A 16,107-nucleotide genomic window follows, 5' to 3' on the forward strand; every position below is an offset into this window, starting at 1 on the left:
CTCCATCCCCGATGATGTCACGTGATGTCACATGCTCATGTCTGGGGTGACCAACCAATCAACTGACTGACGGGAAATGCACAATTTCATATTAGTAAATGCGTCCTGTGGTCGCAATAATAACCCATAGTTATTAGGTATAATATTATATACACAGTTATATTAGGTATTCCATTCAAATAGTTATATCAGAAACAATATTCACATAATCATTCATAATTCATTCATTATACGTTAAAAAATATAATAGATAGATATTATAAATAATATTATAAATATTAAAGTATAATGACTCAAATAATTCTATTAGAAATACCCTTGTAATTAATATTTTATATACATTAAAATACTAAAGTCAGCCCGTGACTGTACCTTGGCAACCATGACGTAACGGGGCCAACCAATCGGGTGCCCCGTATCCTCAGTCTCGCGCATCGCGAGAGCACCGCGTTAGCTAGTTGCCACTTTATGCTAGCTAGCTGGAGCCGCAAAGAGCTTGATTGATCAGTGTGTGCGTTTACTTTTTATCTTTTAATAAAACCGTCTGTTTAATTATCCTTTTATTGACTCACTCTTCGCCACCGTAATCGTCGGACGCTGCGTTTTTGCACGGTGAGTTGACAACAACAACACCCGGCTAGCGATGTTAGCCTTCTGTCTGTGTTTGTTTTGGAAATCAAACGTCAGTGAATGAATGTAGTTACTAGTAAAACATTAAGCCTACTTCAACACACAACTGATACCGTCAATCATTTTAAATATTATTAGTGAGTCATTGTCGTCCTAAAGTAAGATAACGGTTCTCTGTTGTTTTAGGCTTTATTTCTGTTCCGTCGCTTGAGGGTGTCGTTTCCCCCAAAATGTAAACAGATCCACAAGGCATCAGTATCTTGTAGACAGGTTCTTTATATCTGTAGGAGTGTTGTGATGCATGCTGTGACCCAGGAGCAGCAGTGTCAGACCTATAGCCCTGAAACATAATAATAATAATAGTGTCAGACTGTGTGTGTGTGTGGTTGGTACATGTTGTGCCCCAGCAGCAGTGTCAGACTGTCAAGTCTAGCTCTCACAATCTTCATTATAATTTCTAACTTTAATCATGTATGTATAACCGGGTTGCAAGTAACAATAATAATTGAAGCACCAATGTCTAGAAAAGAAATGGAGGTGGTGGGTCAGTTCAGAAGAATAAATAACAGAGTAAATAAGTTTAGCTGAAATTTAATAAACAAAGTATAGCTTTAAATAACAAAATATGCACTTAAACAAATCAATATAAAAACAGTCCTCAAAAGGTTTACTGTAAATCAATTAGTGTCCTGTCACTGTCCGTAAACCAAACCGAAATGTCCAAAATAAATCAAATTGCCAACCTATCTATGCTGTGTGTGAGTGTCGCAAGTCTCCTCTTACCACCATTTAACTCTTCCGCAAAGTCTGTCCTTAATAGAAATGCAGGAAAATCCATAATGGAAATAAAGTTTGTCTTTATCCACTGGTATTTATTTATCCAATAAGGGTTAGTCTGTCGTGTGCTTACATTCACCCTGGACTCCGACTGACAGCGCCACACTCCCCAGGCCAGGTGCCACAAACATTGTGAGTGCCAGCACCATATATTATTATATGTATGGGTGGTGACTCTGAGTTCCTGCTTACTGATGCATGTGTCCCTGGCGATGACATCAGGGAACGACAGTTTTCTACGTCTGGTCTGCTTTGGAGGCAGGACTCCAGAGAAGAAGGGAAGATATAATACGTCATTGTCAGCTCTATAGAGCATCGCAGTCCCGCCCCCTACCATGGCCCAGGAAATGAATCCCAATGCATTTGTCCCATAGACATTTCAAAAAGTATTTATTTAAAGACGGTTACGCCGCGGACAAAGCCAACTCGAGTCGTGACAACTCATGACAACACAAACAATATTTTGGACCAAACAAATAATTACAAAGAAAAACAACAACAAAAGTGTTGTAACCTGCCGTTTTTTTCTTCTTTCTAATTATTTGTTCGGCCCAAAAAATTGTGTTTGTTGTCATGATTTGTCACGACTCGAGTTGGCTTTGTCCGCGGCGTAAACGTCTTTAAATAAATACTTTCTGAAATGTCTATGAGGAAAATGAACGGAGAATCATTTCCTGGGCCATGGTAGGGGGCGGGACTGCGACGCTCTATAGCAGTGGCCGGCAAACTGTTCTTCTGGATCAGACTAGTGAAGAAACACAGGGAAGGTTGCCGTATATATTTATTAGATTAGTCGATGTCATCATAGCCCTACCGTGGCTGTCATATTACGTACAGCTGATTGTTGACTTTATTAACAGTTTACAGAAAATAAGCACATGATGAAAGTACAGTTCAAATACAAGGTCTAAGAGGATTTCAAACCCAAGAAAGCCCATCTGCTTGTTTCCATTGGGGACGTTCCTTCATGCTCAATTCATCAGAGATGATATGAGCCATGATTCTAGGCCCTGGCTAGCAGTGTCACTGGCCTCAGTTACATGCACACAATGTATTCAGAATGAATGAATGCATTCCGAACAGAGATTCATACCCAACTGTTTACAATGGAACCTGAATACAAGTATTCCTATTCCTCAATTGTTTACATGACCAAAGCATTCATTCGGAATATAACTTTGGACTATAGAGATGGCCAACCCATAACCGTTATCCCTTAAGAGATGAATAACCGACAAACACTGACGGCTATTATCTGATGAAATAAAATAAAAATATATTTTGAAGCGCAGTCCCTACAACCACACGCGACCTCCACCCAAAACAACCCAGAACTAAAAAACACAGCATCCCTACACCCATACACTGCAATTGGCAATGGCACTGTAATTCGCTGATGGGTTTGTAAATAGAAAAATACAAATACCAGTTTTTTTCCCCCCCATAATACAATGTGCTACTGGGTAAAATGTCTCCAAATGGCCATCTCTGCTTGGACATGGGCATAAAGCACTATAGTCTACTAAGAGCAGACATGTGTCAAATAATACATGTATTCCAAACTTCCAGCAGCATTCGGAATAAAGTGTTTATATGGTGATCATTCTATACCGATTCAAAACGGTATATACCACCCCTCCAGACCGGAATGAAAATTCATTCGGAATGGGATATTCTATTCCAATTGAGGTGTTTACATGAGCATTTTTGAGTGGTGCAAACCACTCCAACAACCAGCTTTGTCTGTATCTATGTGTCTATGTATGTGTGTACCTGTACGTGTGTGTACCTGTACGTGGGACCCAAAATAATGAGCATGGTTACTATGGTCACTGACATTACGTCAGACCACAGCTGATCAGGCTATATAAGACCTTGCACCACTCAGTTCACACGGGTGTGATTTTTATTCTGATGACTGGAATGAATCCATTCATTCCAAATTAATTTCTGCATGTAAATGGGGCCAGTGTCTCTCTCTCACAATCTTCATACCTGTTTTATTCTTCCATAACCTTCCAGGAGCTCAACGATGAGTTATGCCGACAAGCCAGAAGACATCACGAAGGATGAGTGGATGGACAAACTGAACAATGTGCACATCCAGAGAGCCGACATGAACCGCCTCATCATGAACTACCTGGTCACAGGTAGGTCACATCCAGGGGCGTGCACACACAGGTATCAAAGGGGCGTTATTATGGATCCCACCGCAGTTCTAGGAAAGCCCTGCTGTGATTGGCCAGTAGTCGTTGTGATTGACAGTTCTCATTTTTGCGACCAGTCATTAATCCTACAACTACAACCCATCTCAAACCCTCACCCTAAACCTAACCTCCCACGGGGCAGCACACCTAAACCTAACACATGTCTAACCAATGACTAGTCTAAACTAAGTATGCACCCCCCCTAAACCTAACCCGAACGGCCTAACCTCAGTAAAACTATGCCTTCCCGGGAGCCAATCAGACACATGGTGAGGCGGGTCTACCCTAGAACGTTGGTGGGATTCATAATCACGCATCAAAGGGGGCTTCAGCCCCTGCCCCTTTACCCGTCTGTAAAACAACTGCCCTCTGCAGGCTGCGAATGCAGAATTTACTACATGGTGAAAGAAATGCAAAGGCCCATCCTCTCCTTTCCATGCCATGCCGGAAGGCAGCATTCAGGAGAATTGTTATTTTTTCCCCCGAAGTCTCCTGAACTTGAACGCAGCATTTTGCATTGAACTAATTTGTATAGAAATGCATGTCGTTACACCTCATCTCCAGTAGCTAAAGAGTGCAGGGTTGCGCCCCCGGAAATAGCTGATCTACAAGCTCACAACGCGTCGCGCTGCGACGCGTTGTGAGCTTGTAGATCTGCTATTTTGGGCCAAAAGTGCCCTCTTATGGGATTTCAGCCCCTGCCTCTCTAACACTCATGTCACATCCTTCTCATTATGAACCATTTATATATACTATAAAAGGATTATCCTTTGTACATCGTAAAAACACAGGAAAAACGTTTGCTGAAAAGACATTTGCTGAAAGGTTAAACATGTACATAAATCAATGTATTCCAAATTATTTACTGTATAAACATGCAAATTTAAGTTCCAAGATGGATATTCTCCCCCCCCCCACCCCGCCAAGCATATCTTTCACATCAAGTACATAACTTAAATTGTGTAGCATCAATTTTCTCTTCACTTAGTCAAAGTTTAAACATCCCTGATTTAAAGAAGTAAGAAGTATTGGCCTCTGCTACTCATTATGAACTATCTGGTAACGGGTAGGCTGCTATAGCACATATCCTACCCATTATGAATGAACAGGGCTTTCTTTGTTGACAAAATGCATATAAACATAAGTATGTACAAATCTGTAAAAATGATAAATTACAGTAAAGCTGGAGAGCTTATTTCCAGCATGGTCCTTCCTTGGTGTAATTTTCTTTTTTTTCCTTTTTATTTTCTTTTTTGTGATTGGTTAGTATATATTTTTTAAATATATGTTGGTAGCAGGTTTCAACAATTTAAGTATAGTTTGAACATACCATTTCCCCCCCCCCCCCCATTTTCTCCCTCCCCCCACAGTTCTTGGTGTAATTCTGAATTGTGTTATTATCATACTATATTATCGATGGTCTCAAAGATTGTTCTCAAAGTGTGGTTTGGGGACCCCCAGGATGTCCTTGAGGGGGTCCCCAGTGGTCCCCAGCAAAGCTGGTGATTGTGGAACGTCCTGCCTACTTGTGTTAAATAGAAATAGAAGGCCTGGGCCGTGGCTCAGCGGTCCAGGCACCTTGGCTGGTAATCCAGTCTGGCAGTGTGCCGCGGGTTCGACTCCCGATCCCGACGGCCTTTACTGCATGTCTTTCCCCCCATCTCTCTCCCCATTTCCTGTCAGTACTACTGTCTGTCCCTCCATGAAAAAATATAAAATAAAGGCGAAAGCCACAAAAAAACATGGAAAGATGGAATAGAAAACCATGGCAAAGCGCACACATCCAAAAATAATCCAACAATACGTACACTGAATTAAGAGACGAGAAGTCTGCACACTATTAAAGCTCTGACTAAATACTTTTTAATGAGTACAACATTATTTATTTTTTTAAAGATATTTTTTTTGCGGCTTACGCCTTTTATTGGTTTTTTTGAAGGGACAGACAGTAGGCTGACAGGAAACGGGAGAGAGATGGGGGAAGACATGCAGTAAAGGCCGTGTCGGGCTCGGGAGTCGAACCCGCGGCACACTGCGACTGGATTACCAGTCGGGTGCCCAGACGGTTACGCCACCGCCTGGGCATGAGTACAACATTATTGTCTTATTTAATGAAGCAACGTTTCGGTCACTAGGGACCTTCCTCATGCCTGAGATGAGACACTACTCTTGTGCCGAGCAGGTACACAGTGTGCGGGTGCACCTTATTGCTTTCTTTGATGTCCACTGGCCTACGCACCTGTGTGCATACGCCTGATTGCTAGGTGTGCGATAGTTTTCTCCTACAATGAGTACAACATTGAAACGTCCTCCAAATAAAATAAATCCCTGGAACCTTGCTAGTCGCACAGTCTGGCTTTTGTGTGTCTGTATCCACACGCCAAGTTATGTGACAAAAACACAGTCTTTAAATCTTGTGAACTTTTTCAGTCGATCATTCCCCACCATCTGTTCATCTAAGTTTAGTTTGGATGCAACATTTCGGTAGCATTTTCGAGAAAGCACTCGGGAGTAATTAACTCATTTTGGGCGGGAACCCCTTTGTGTTATAAGCATTATGTTGTACTTTAGCTGTTGAAAAATAGCAGATCTACAAGCTCATAGCGCGGCACCGAGTGCCGCGCTACGAGCTTGTAGGTCTGCTATTTTTGAAAAAACGCGAAAATGTGTCGCAAATCTTTGAATATATATTCACAATTACATATAATTTTTGGGGTCCTTGACATTAAATATTGAGAACCACCGATATAGGAACTTTTTCAGAAAACTGTCATGATTTTTAGAAGACATTTTTTAGAATCGTTCCCAGGTCTAAATGGGTTAAAGAGTGCTACTCATCCTTCCTTTTTGTTTGTTTGTTGGAAGAGGGTTTCAAGGAGGCCGCCGAGAAGTTCCGCATGGAGTCGGGCATCGAGCCCAGCGTGGACCTGGACTCCCTGGACGAGCGGATAAAGATCCGAGAGATGATCCTGAAGGGTCAGATCCAGGAGGCCATCGCCCTCATCAACAGCCTGCACCCCGAGCTGCTGGACACCAACCGCTACCTCTACTTCCACCTGCAGGTGAGTTACGGTACTACTATGGGATGGATGCATTGTTTGTTTTTGGCAGCAAATTTTGATTTTAGTCAGTCTTTTGAATAGTTTTCCTTTTAGTTTTAGTCACGTTTTAGTCACCAGGAATGTCTCAGTGTTAGTCTAAAATGTATTTTTGTCGGGCCTTGATGCTGTCATAATGGCTGATTTTACACTTGCTGAAAATAGCCGATCTACAAGCTCACAACGCGTCGCAGCATGCATTTTCAGCATGCAACCAAGTGTAAAATGACTTGTACTGTAGTCCCTTCCTAACATTTTAGTTTTTAATTGTTGACGAAATTGTCAATATATTTAGTTTTAGTCATCATAGCTTAGTTTTCATTTAGTTTCCATTTAGTTTGTCAGTGAAAAAAGGCAGTCGACAAACATTTTTCGTCTTAGTTTTAGTTTTCTGAAAAACCTATGTTTCCATGTCAGTGGTGCTCAATCTTTTTCATGTCAAGGACCCACAGAATTATCTGTATTTGGCTGCGGACCCACATCTGAAAATATGTTGTTCCAGGGACCCCCCCCCCCCCCCCGCCCACCAGAAGCAAAGATTTGAGTTAAAAACATTCGCTCTAAAATAATATATATTCAAAGATCTGCGCCACATATTCACGATTTCAAAAATAGCAGATCTACGAGCTTGTAGATCAGTATAACATAATGCTTAAAACACCAAAAGGGGTTCCTGTCCTGAATGGGTTTAGTATAGCCAGAGTAATATAGTGAGAGTGGTGACACTAGCGTTGACTCCCATTGTAACAATGGAATGTGGAAGTGCTCATTCTATCTCAATGGAATAGTTCCAAATTCCAATGTTTGGAACTATAGCCCATATAAGGCACCCGCTTTGCGGCGAGATCAAAGCGTGTCGCTACTTTACACTCCGAGTATAGCCAAAGGCTTGGGGTTAAGAGGCTGTCTGGGACTCCTGCGGTCCAGTCTTTACTCTTGAACTAGTCTGTGTCTAAAACCTCACATTAGTTGGCTCTCAGCCCAGGTGCTTAAAGGACCACTTCACCACTTTTCAACATCTCTTCATATAATTGGTACTCACTAATGTTCATGATAAAACACCACCATTTTTTCCTACTCAGTCTGTGTCTCATAGGAGGGCTTTGGGCAGTTCGGACACCCGTCCACCAGTGACATCATCATTAGGCAGATTATTTTTTAAACAAGATTTGTTTTAAAATATATTTAGATTTTTATTATCGTGAGAACGATGCCTTCAACTTTTGCATTGCAACTTTTCAGGAAAAGAAAGCCTGCCGTTTCTATTAGCTTGGATTCACCACCGATGATGTCACTGGTGGACGGGTGTCCGAACTGCCCACAGCCCTCCTATGAGACACAGACTGAGTAGGAAAAAATGGTGGTGTTTTATCATGAACATTAGTGAGGACCAATTATATGAAGAGATGTTGAAAAGTGGTGAAGTGGTCCTTTAAAGGCGTAGTGAAACGGAAATGGTGGACATTTTATTTTGAAGTTTCAGACGGTCTCAAGTTGAAACACCGCTATGAAGTTTCTGAACCAATCAGAGCGTCGCATCCCTTCAGGGGATGGGACGGTAGCTAGGGACGGGTAGCTATGCTACGCAGGACAGCGTGTGGAATCTGTGGATGTTTGTTTACAAATCTGATAGTCGGCCAGCTTTACCAATTTACTCTTAATGTGGCTTATTTCTACCCTATAATGTTTTCAGATACATTTTTAGCGTGATGATTAAGTTGAAACCGAGTAATACACTCTCTGGATGTTATCTTGAATGGGAATACAAACGGAAGATTTCTGTAATCAGTAGCAGCTGTGCAGCCTGTGCTGGACGGATGCGGAGATATGGGGAATTAAACTGGTGAGCTTCATTTTTATTGGCTTTTATCGATGTTGGCCTCGACACGTCATCACGCAGCACGTTTTCGTTTTCAGGAAGTAATACAAAATATATTTTTATGGACGTTTGATATAAAAACACACAAAAATGAGAATTTTCCCATTTTTTTGGCATCCATTGTTAGGTATGACCATATGATGACCACGGATATGGTCTAAAAGTGTGAAAAACGTATTTTTTATTTCACTACACCTTTAAGTGTTGGTGCTACAGGCCACGGGTTCTCAGCCTTTTTCACACCAAGGCCCATAATGTATTCACCATTTGAGCCACGGACCACCGTTTGAGGACACTTTTGAGACGGGCTGGCATAGCAGAGTGTTTTCCGGTGAGCCAACATGCAACAATATCATCAGCACAGTTCAGTTTGACTAGAATAGATCAGAGCCTTCATTAGTATGACGGCTAACACCTGTGAAAGAAGTAAGGGAGGGGCCCAATTCCGCTGTGCATAGAGCCTAGTATGTTGGCACACACCACTGGCATTTTAATTGTGTTTTTTTCCCCCATTCTCTCCATTCATTCATTTAATGGCAAGACAGGTTTCAGAATCACAATTTTAGAACATAGAACTGAACACAAATTAAACGGATTACATCAGTAACACGAATAACATAACTTTGCAATGGGTTCAGTGATTGAGAACTGGGGGGGGGGGGGGGGGGGAGAATTATCGAAAAACGTGTCAACCCACTGTGGTAAAGACAACCCCTGTGTTCTCTCACAATGGATTAGAAGCTAATTAAATGCACACTGCACTCTCTGCTGCTTTGCTAGTGGTTTTTTGCCAGTCCTATGCTGTATGATTGCTTAGCATTATTATTGCCTCTGCGGTTCCACTTGAGCTTTTAAGATTAATTGCACTGCGCGAGCGCGCGGCAAACGGCAGTGGCTTTACAAGCCTTTCTTCCCAGTGAGCCACTCCCTGAGCCCTGGCTGTAAATAGGAATGTGTTCACTGTCAACTCGCCTGGTCTAACTGGAAATCAAATGATGGCGATGCAGATGCACGTCGTTATTATCGGAAACCATTGTTTGCCTAGACTATTGAAAAGATGCGTCAGTGGACAATGTTTTTCTTAGGCAAAAAGGCATTTGAAACAGTTATTTTTCCACTTCCAACCCATTTAGACCCGAGTTAAAAACATTCACTTTGAAAGAATATATATTCAAAGATTTGCGCCACATTTTTACGATTTTTCAAAAATAGCAGACCTACAAGCTCGTAGCGCGCCATGAGCTTGTACATCTGCTATTTTTCAATAGCTAAATTATAACAATGTTTAAAACACCAAAAGGGGTTAAAAGTCTAAAAAAAAAATTAAAAGGTTGTTTCATAGCCCTTATAGCACTGACAAGGTCCCAGGACAGAAACGTTTCCTAATTTTAACTCTATGAGCACTGAGAACCTTTATTATAAGCATCTACAAATAAAATAAATAAATATTTTCTTAAGTCTCAGACAGTCTAAGGAGTCTTCCTTAATGTTTCATGCAGCGAGCAAATTTCACAATTGATTCATTTTTTTTCTACGGTATTCTGAAATCTCTTGATCACCGTTAAGGGCCTTGCAAACGGGGAGCGATAAAACGCGCCTATAGTTCATTTTCAATGAGACCTGCGTTTTTTGCTCGGAGAAGTCACGGTGCGACATCAACGCAAGCGTATTTACGTGAGCGCAGTCCCTTGAATTTGTTGCGCGCGTGCTCGTTACGTGCACACGCCCACGACGCACCAGACCTGGATTCTGTTTAGCTTTTTTTTTGACAGACCTGGAGGAGACCTGTGTTGATCCAGGCAACAACGCCTGCGTTCCTCGCTTCACATTTGCAAGGCCCTTTAAGCTTCCTACAGCGCTGGTTTCTCAATGTACGGTCCAGGGACCACAAGGGGTCGACATGGAGCCTTTACATTACGTGTGTGTAACTCTGAGAGTGTACAAGTGGAAGCGTACACTGAGTTACAGAGTTACATTAGGCCAGTCAATCTAAGCTAAAAATAATCACACCCGTGTGAACTGAGTGGTGTAAGGTCTTATATAGAACACGTCATCCAGTGACGTCACATACTAACCATAGCAACCGTGCTCAATTTTTGAGTGGTGTAAACCACTCCTACAACTGGCTTTTGTGTGCAGAAAAAAATGAGCATGGTTGCTATGTTCAAAATAATTTCTGACGTAATTAAATCACACCCGGGTGAACTGGATGACCGTAGCAACCATGGTCATTTTCTCTGCACAGAAAAAGCCAGTTGTGAAATCACATCCGGGTGTGATTTCATTACGTCAGATCAGAGCTGATCAGGCTACATAATACCTTACCTTATTTCATTACGTCAGACATTACGTCAGACCACAGCTGATCATGCTATATAAAACCCTACACCACTCAGTTCACACGGGTGTGATTTTTTTGGTACGGACAGGCACGGGTACATCGCTTTTTTTGGTACGAACAGACACGGGTACAAAGCCAGTTGTTGGAGTGGTTTACACCACTCAAAAAGGGGAGTGACCCAAAACAAATTGCAATAGTAATTGTTCCTTGGGCTAAAAGCGGCCATAGCCACTTGCTATGTGTGAAGACGGATATGGCTGTTTTTAGCCCAAGGAGTGTTTTTCGTGCAAAACTAATGCTTGGAATGGATTCAGAATCACTGCCACTTAATAAAGCATAATTCAAAATTGAATGATCCAAAATGTATATAGATTGACTGGCCTACATGAACACTGAGGTTTATATACACACACGAGGGTCCGTGGCACTGTAGGTCCTTGAAATGATTCACACTGACTGCCAAACGACACCATCTAGAAATGTCTCAGACCGCCAAGGTTTTAGCCCTATGCGGCTCCTTTAACCCATTTTTACCTGAGATCAGATTCTAAAAATGTCTTCTACATCCCGACAGTTTTCTGAAAAAGCTATGTTTCTATGTCAGTCGTTCTTCGATTTTTTCAAAAATAGCAGACCTACAAGCTCGTAGCGCGCCACTCGGTGGCGCGCTATGAGCTTGTAGATCTGCTACTTTTCAATAGCTATATTATAACATGATGCCAACACCAAAAGGGGTTCCCGCCCAAAATGGGTTAACAGTCTAATGCTGTTCATTTTTTTATTTTATTTTTTTGCCTCCGCAGCAGCAACACTTGATCGAGCTAATCAGGCTAAGGGAGACTGAGTCAGCGCTGGAGTTTGCCCAGACACAGCTGGCCGAGCAGGGGGAGGAGAGCCGAGAGTGTCTGACAGAGATGGAGAGGACGCTGGCGCTGCTGGCCTTCGACAACCCCGAGGACTCGCCCTTCGGAGACCTGCTCAACATGATGCAGAGGCAGAAGGTACGGTGGGTTGGTGGTGACAGTGTTTGATTTCGTCGACTAAAACTAAAGACGAAAAATGTTGGTCGACTACCATTTTTCACTGAGGAAAACTAAATGAAAACTAAGCTATGATGACTAAAACTAAATCTATTGACAATTTCGTCAACAAATAAAAACTAGACTAAAATGTTAGGAAGGGACTAGTGTACGAGAGATCCAGTCGAAGTAATTTTACACTTGGTTGCATGCTGAAAATAGCCGTTTAAAAACGGTCATTACGATGGCCTCAAGGCCCACCAATACATTTTAGTCGACTAAATCACTGTAGATTTAGTCGACTAAAACTAGACTAACACTAAAACATTCCAGGTGACTAAAATGTGACTAAAACTAAATAAACTATTGAAGAGACTGACTGAAACAATGCTCCACGTGATGCAGAAGGTACGGTGGGTTGGTGATCACCCTGTCTGTCTGTCTGCATGCTGGCACTGCCACTAGACTGAAGACCTGGTAGTGGACAGACAGACCTCTTTTATGTATTTAATACTATTTATAAAACCCACAGACACACTTAACCACTTTCGCCCTACTTATTTTGGGCACGAAAATTGTAAAAAAATGCGATGTCACCGATTGTGACATTGCAAGGTGTTGAGAGCTTGTGACCCTGTCATCAAATAACTTAAATAAAGTAGAGCATTAATTCCTGAAGAACATAGGAAAAAAATCACACCCGTGTGAACTGAGTGGTGCAAATCTCCCTCTCCCCCCCCTCTCTCCCCCCCCTCTCTCCCCCTCTCTCTCTCTCTCGCAACAGTGCATCTCTCTGTTTCTGCCACAACAGCGCCCCTACTGGTACTCATGAATCACACATTAACACGAGTCACATAGGTTAACACGAGTCACATAGGTAGGTGAACACGGACATTGCTGTTCCTTGGAGTGATTGCACCACTCAAAAAGAGTATTGTTAAAACGTATATTTGTATTGTTGTAGGTGTGTAGTATAATGTTAAAAACCTTATATTTGTGTGGTTCAGGTGTGCAGTAATAATAGTAATGTAAAAAGGTATATATTTCTGTTGTTCAGGTGTGGAGTGAAGTTAACCAGGCCGTGTTATATTGGGTACAGGCTTTAGTTTCCAACACTATTATTGGTCTGACAGTCATTAGACCCGACAACCTATACCTCTAACCATAACTGCAAGCACGGGAGCAGCGCATGTTCGAGCGCTAGTCAGAGGCGTATCTACAATAAGGCGAGGGCAGGCGACCGCCTGTCCAAATCCATTTCTGGCCTGGCCAAAATCCATACAATGAGAAAAAAAGGACAAAAACAAGACATGAGAACTATTAATGGACAGCTGATTGGCCGTCGCGGTAGAGCGCGACCCTCAATCACCCTCTGGAATGTAAATGCAAGCCTTTCAGCCTTTGTATCCTACTGTCTGGCAGGTATATCTCCTTTGAAAACCTTTAGTGCTACTGATTGTGCGCAGGGGGACGACAATTAACACATCTTGCCTGCCCAAAATGTAATTCCTGGAAACGCCACTGGCGCTAGTTCGAGCGTTGTTCCCGCATGTCGGGACTAATGCTCTGTCGGAATTACCATCGGATCCCGCTATATTTGTGTGGTTTAGACTAGAGCAGTGGTTCCCAAACTGGTGCGTGCACCCCTTGTGGTGCGCGAGCACCTTCTAGGGCAGGGGTGCCCAAAAGGTAGATTGCGATCTACCAGTAGATCACAAAGGCTGTGCAGGTAGATCACATGACATGCCCCTAAAGAGTATTTCATTTAAATATATTGAAGAAAAGAAACGATTAAAAAAAAAAAACATTTCTCCTCCTATTTCCCATTCCAAGTGCATTTGTCTTATACTGTACAGAATGTAACACAAACTCTACTATTCCCCCTCAGGTACATATTTTAAACTATTTTCAGCAATGGTATAATAATTGATTTGGTGGGTAGATCTTGCCGAGCTGGTCATTTTGAAAGTAGCTCTCAAGTCAAAAAGTGTGGGCACCCCTGTTCTAGGGGGTGCGCGACATGAAAAGGCTAATGGTGGTGCTATGGTTTTATTTTAAATCTATTAACATATGCCAATATATGGCAAGTATATGCAGAATATAGCCTATGCTAAATATATATATGCCATATTCAGGTTCATATATGTGGATAAATAGGAAATTTATGTCTCTATATAGCTTGTGCAATTTATATTTCCATGTGGGGGGGGGGGGGGGGGGGTGCGTCAGCTATAGGTCAGGAGGTAACGGGGGTGCACGGCCAAAAAGGTTTGGGAACCGCTGGACTAGAGTATTAATGTTAAACCTTATATTTGTGAGGTTCAGGACAGGTGTGGAGTATTACAAAATAATGTTAAAATACATTTCTGTTCAGGTGTGGAATATTAATGTTTTAAAAACCTTTTTATATATATTTCTTCAGGTGTGGAGTGAAGTGAACCAGGCCGTGTTGGACTATGAGAACCGCGAGTCAACGCCCAAGCTGGCCAAGCTGCTGAAGCTGCTGCTCTGGGCCCAAAACGAGCTGGACCAGAAGAAGGTCAAATACCCCAAAATGACTGACCTTAGTAAAGGAACCATCGAGGACCCCAAGTGAGAATAACACCCGTCCCCCGCCCCGTCCCCCGCCCCCTTTATTTATGATCAGTCAGTGACTGATGTGTGAGAACCAGGTTACATGATGTATATGTATGAATTAAGGATACTTCTTTTATTATTGTTCTTTTTCTTTTATCTATTTTCTTTAATGACAGCTAAGGCCTCACTCAGACCTTTACTGCATTGCTATATGCTTGTTGGATGAATGTTGCGTAGTGTCATGGCCGCCCCAATGCATTTCCAATGGGAGTCGCATGGTTTGACACAACATTTGTGTTGTATAAGGGGGAGGGGCGCAGTCGAAACACAGCCGAAAGCCATACAACAGCTTGTAGTCCAAAATGTGGACTACAAACCATGTGACTTCCATTGGAAATGCATTGGGGCGGCCATGACACTACACAACATTCATCCAACAAGCATACAGCAATGCAGTAAAGGTCTGAGTGAGGCCTATGACTTTTTTTTTGTTGAGTTAAAGTATTTGACTTTTTTAACCACGTGAATCAAGGAGAACCAGGGCATAGCGATATCGATACTGAGAGGCGATCGATATAAGAATCGATCACATTAAAATACCATACGATATCATGGGTTTATTCATTTGTTTTTGTAATAAACGCCATCGGATCGGAACCACGGCACTACTCCTCCTGCCCTCTCCCGTGTTCAAACACACACACAAGCTTGCTACACCCATTTTTTTTTTTATTGTAGAAATCAAAACCATACGCGCCCTTATTATGTAAATAAAAGTATCTGTATCCTAGCCCTGATATTACTTAAGGTATTGGATCGAAAAGAAAGTGTGTGTGCCATCATCGCCCATCTCTAACGTGAACCCCAGAGGGGCTACCCGCCCATTCTGGCGGTGAACATTAGCACAACAAAGCATCGTGATCGTCTATTTTCGGACAAAGACATTTCATGTAGAGGGAGAAACAAAATGGAGGATCTAGTGTAGACCCATGGTGGGGCTCCAGTCAACTAAGTCAGGGGTTCTCAACGTTTTTGGCCGGGGACCCCCGGAAATGCTTTGGCAATATCTCGGGACCCCCGCCCCCTCCCGACCCCCAATATAAATTGACTGCTACAATAACCTTAACCCATTTTGGGCGGGAACCCCTTTTGGTGTTTTAAGCATTGTTATAATTTAGCTATTTAAAAATAGCAGATCTACAAGCTCATAGCGTGCCACCGAGTGGCGCGCTATGAGCTTGTAGGTCTGCTATCTTTGAAAAAAAGTGAAAATAAAATTTAAAAATAAATCTTTTTTTTTTTTCTTTTTTTTTAATAATTTGGGGACCCCCTCAAATAATTTGGCGACCCCCCGAGGGGTCGCGACCCACGGGTTGAGAACCCCTGAACTAAGTATTAAGGTTCGTTTCTGTGGTTATAAACAGACAGCGTTCATGGGTTCGTTGGTCCATAGAAGAACATTGATGTGTTGCTCTTTGTATTCACCATGATGGTCATTTCTGTCCTAATGCCAAGAAAG

General features: G+C 42.3%; 1 protein-coding gene across 1 annotated transcript; it reads left to right on the top strand.

Annotated features, from left to right (window-relative positions):
- Positions 1–463: 463 nt before the first annotated feature.
- On the top strand, positions 464–15,760 carry LOC306936543 (glucose-induced degradation protein 8-B homolog). The gene is made up of 5 exons (XM_079520099.1): positions 464–612; positions 3,490–3,617; positions 6,540–6,736; positions 11,796–11,993; positions 14,434–15,760. Exons 2-5 carry the CDS (start codon positions 3,500–3,502, stop codon positions 14,605–14,607), a joined length of 687 nt encoding a protein of 228 aa, XP_079376225.1. The 5' UTR covers positions 464–612; positions 3,490–3,499; the 3' UTR covers positions 14,608–15,760.
- The last annotated feature ends 347 nt before the right edge of the window (positions 15,761–16,107 follow it).

The sequence above is a fragment of the Electrona antarctica genome (genome assembly GCF_951216825.1).
Source record: "Electrona antarctica genome assembly, chromosome: 2".
Lineage (NCBI taxonomy): Eukaryota > Metazoa > Chordata > Actinopteri > Myctophiformes > Myctophidae > Electrona > Electrona antarctica.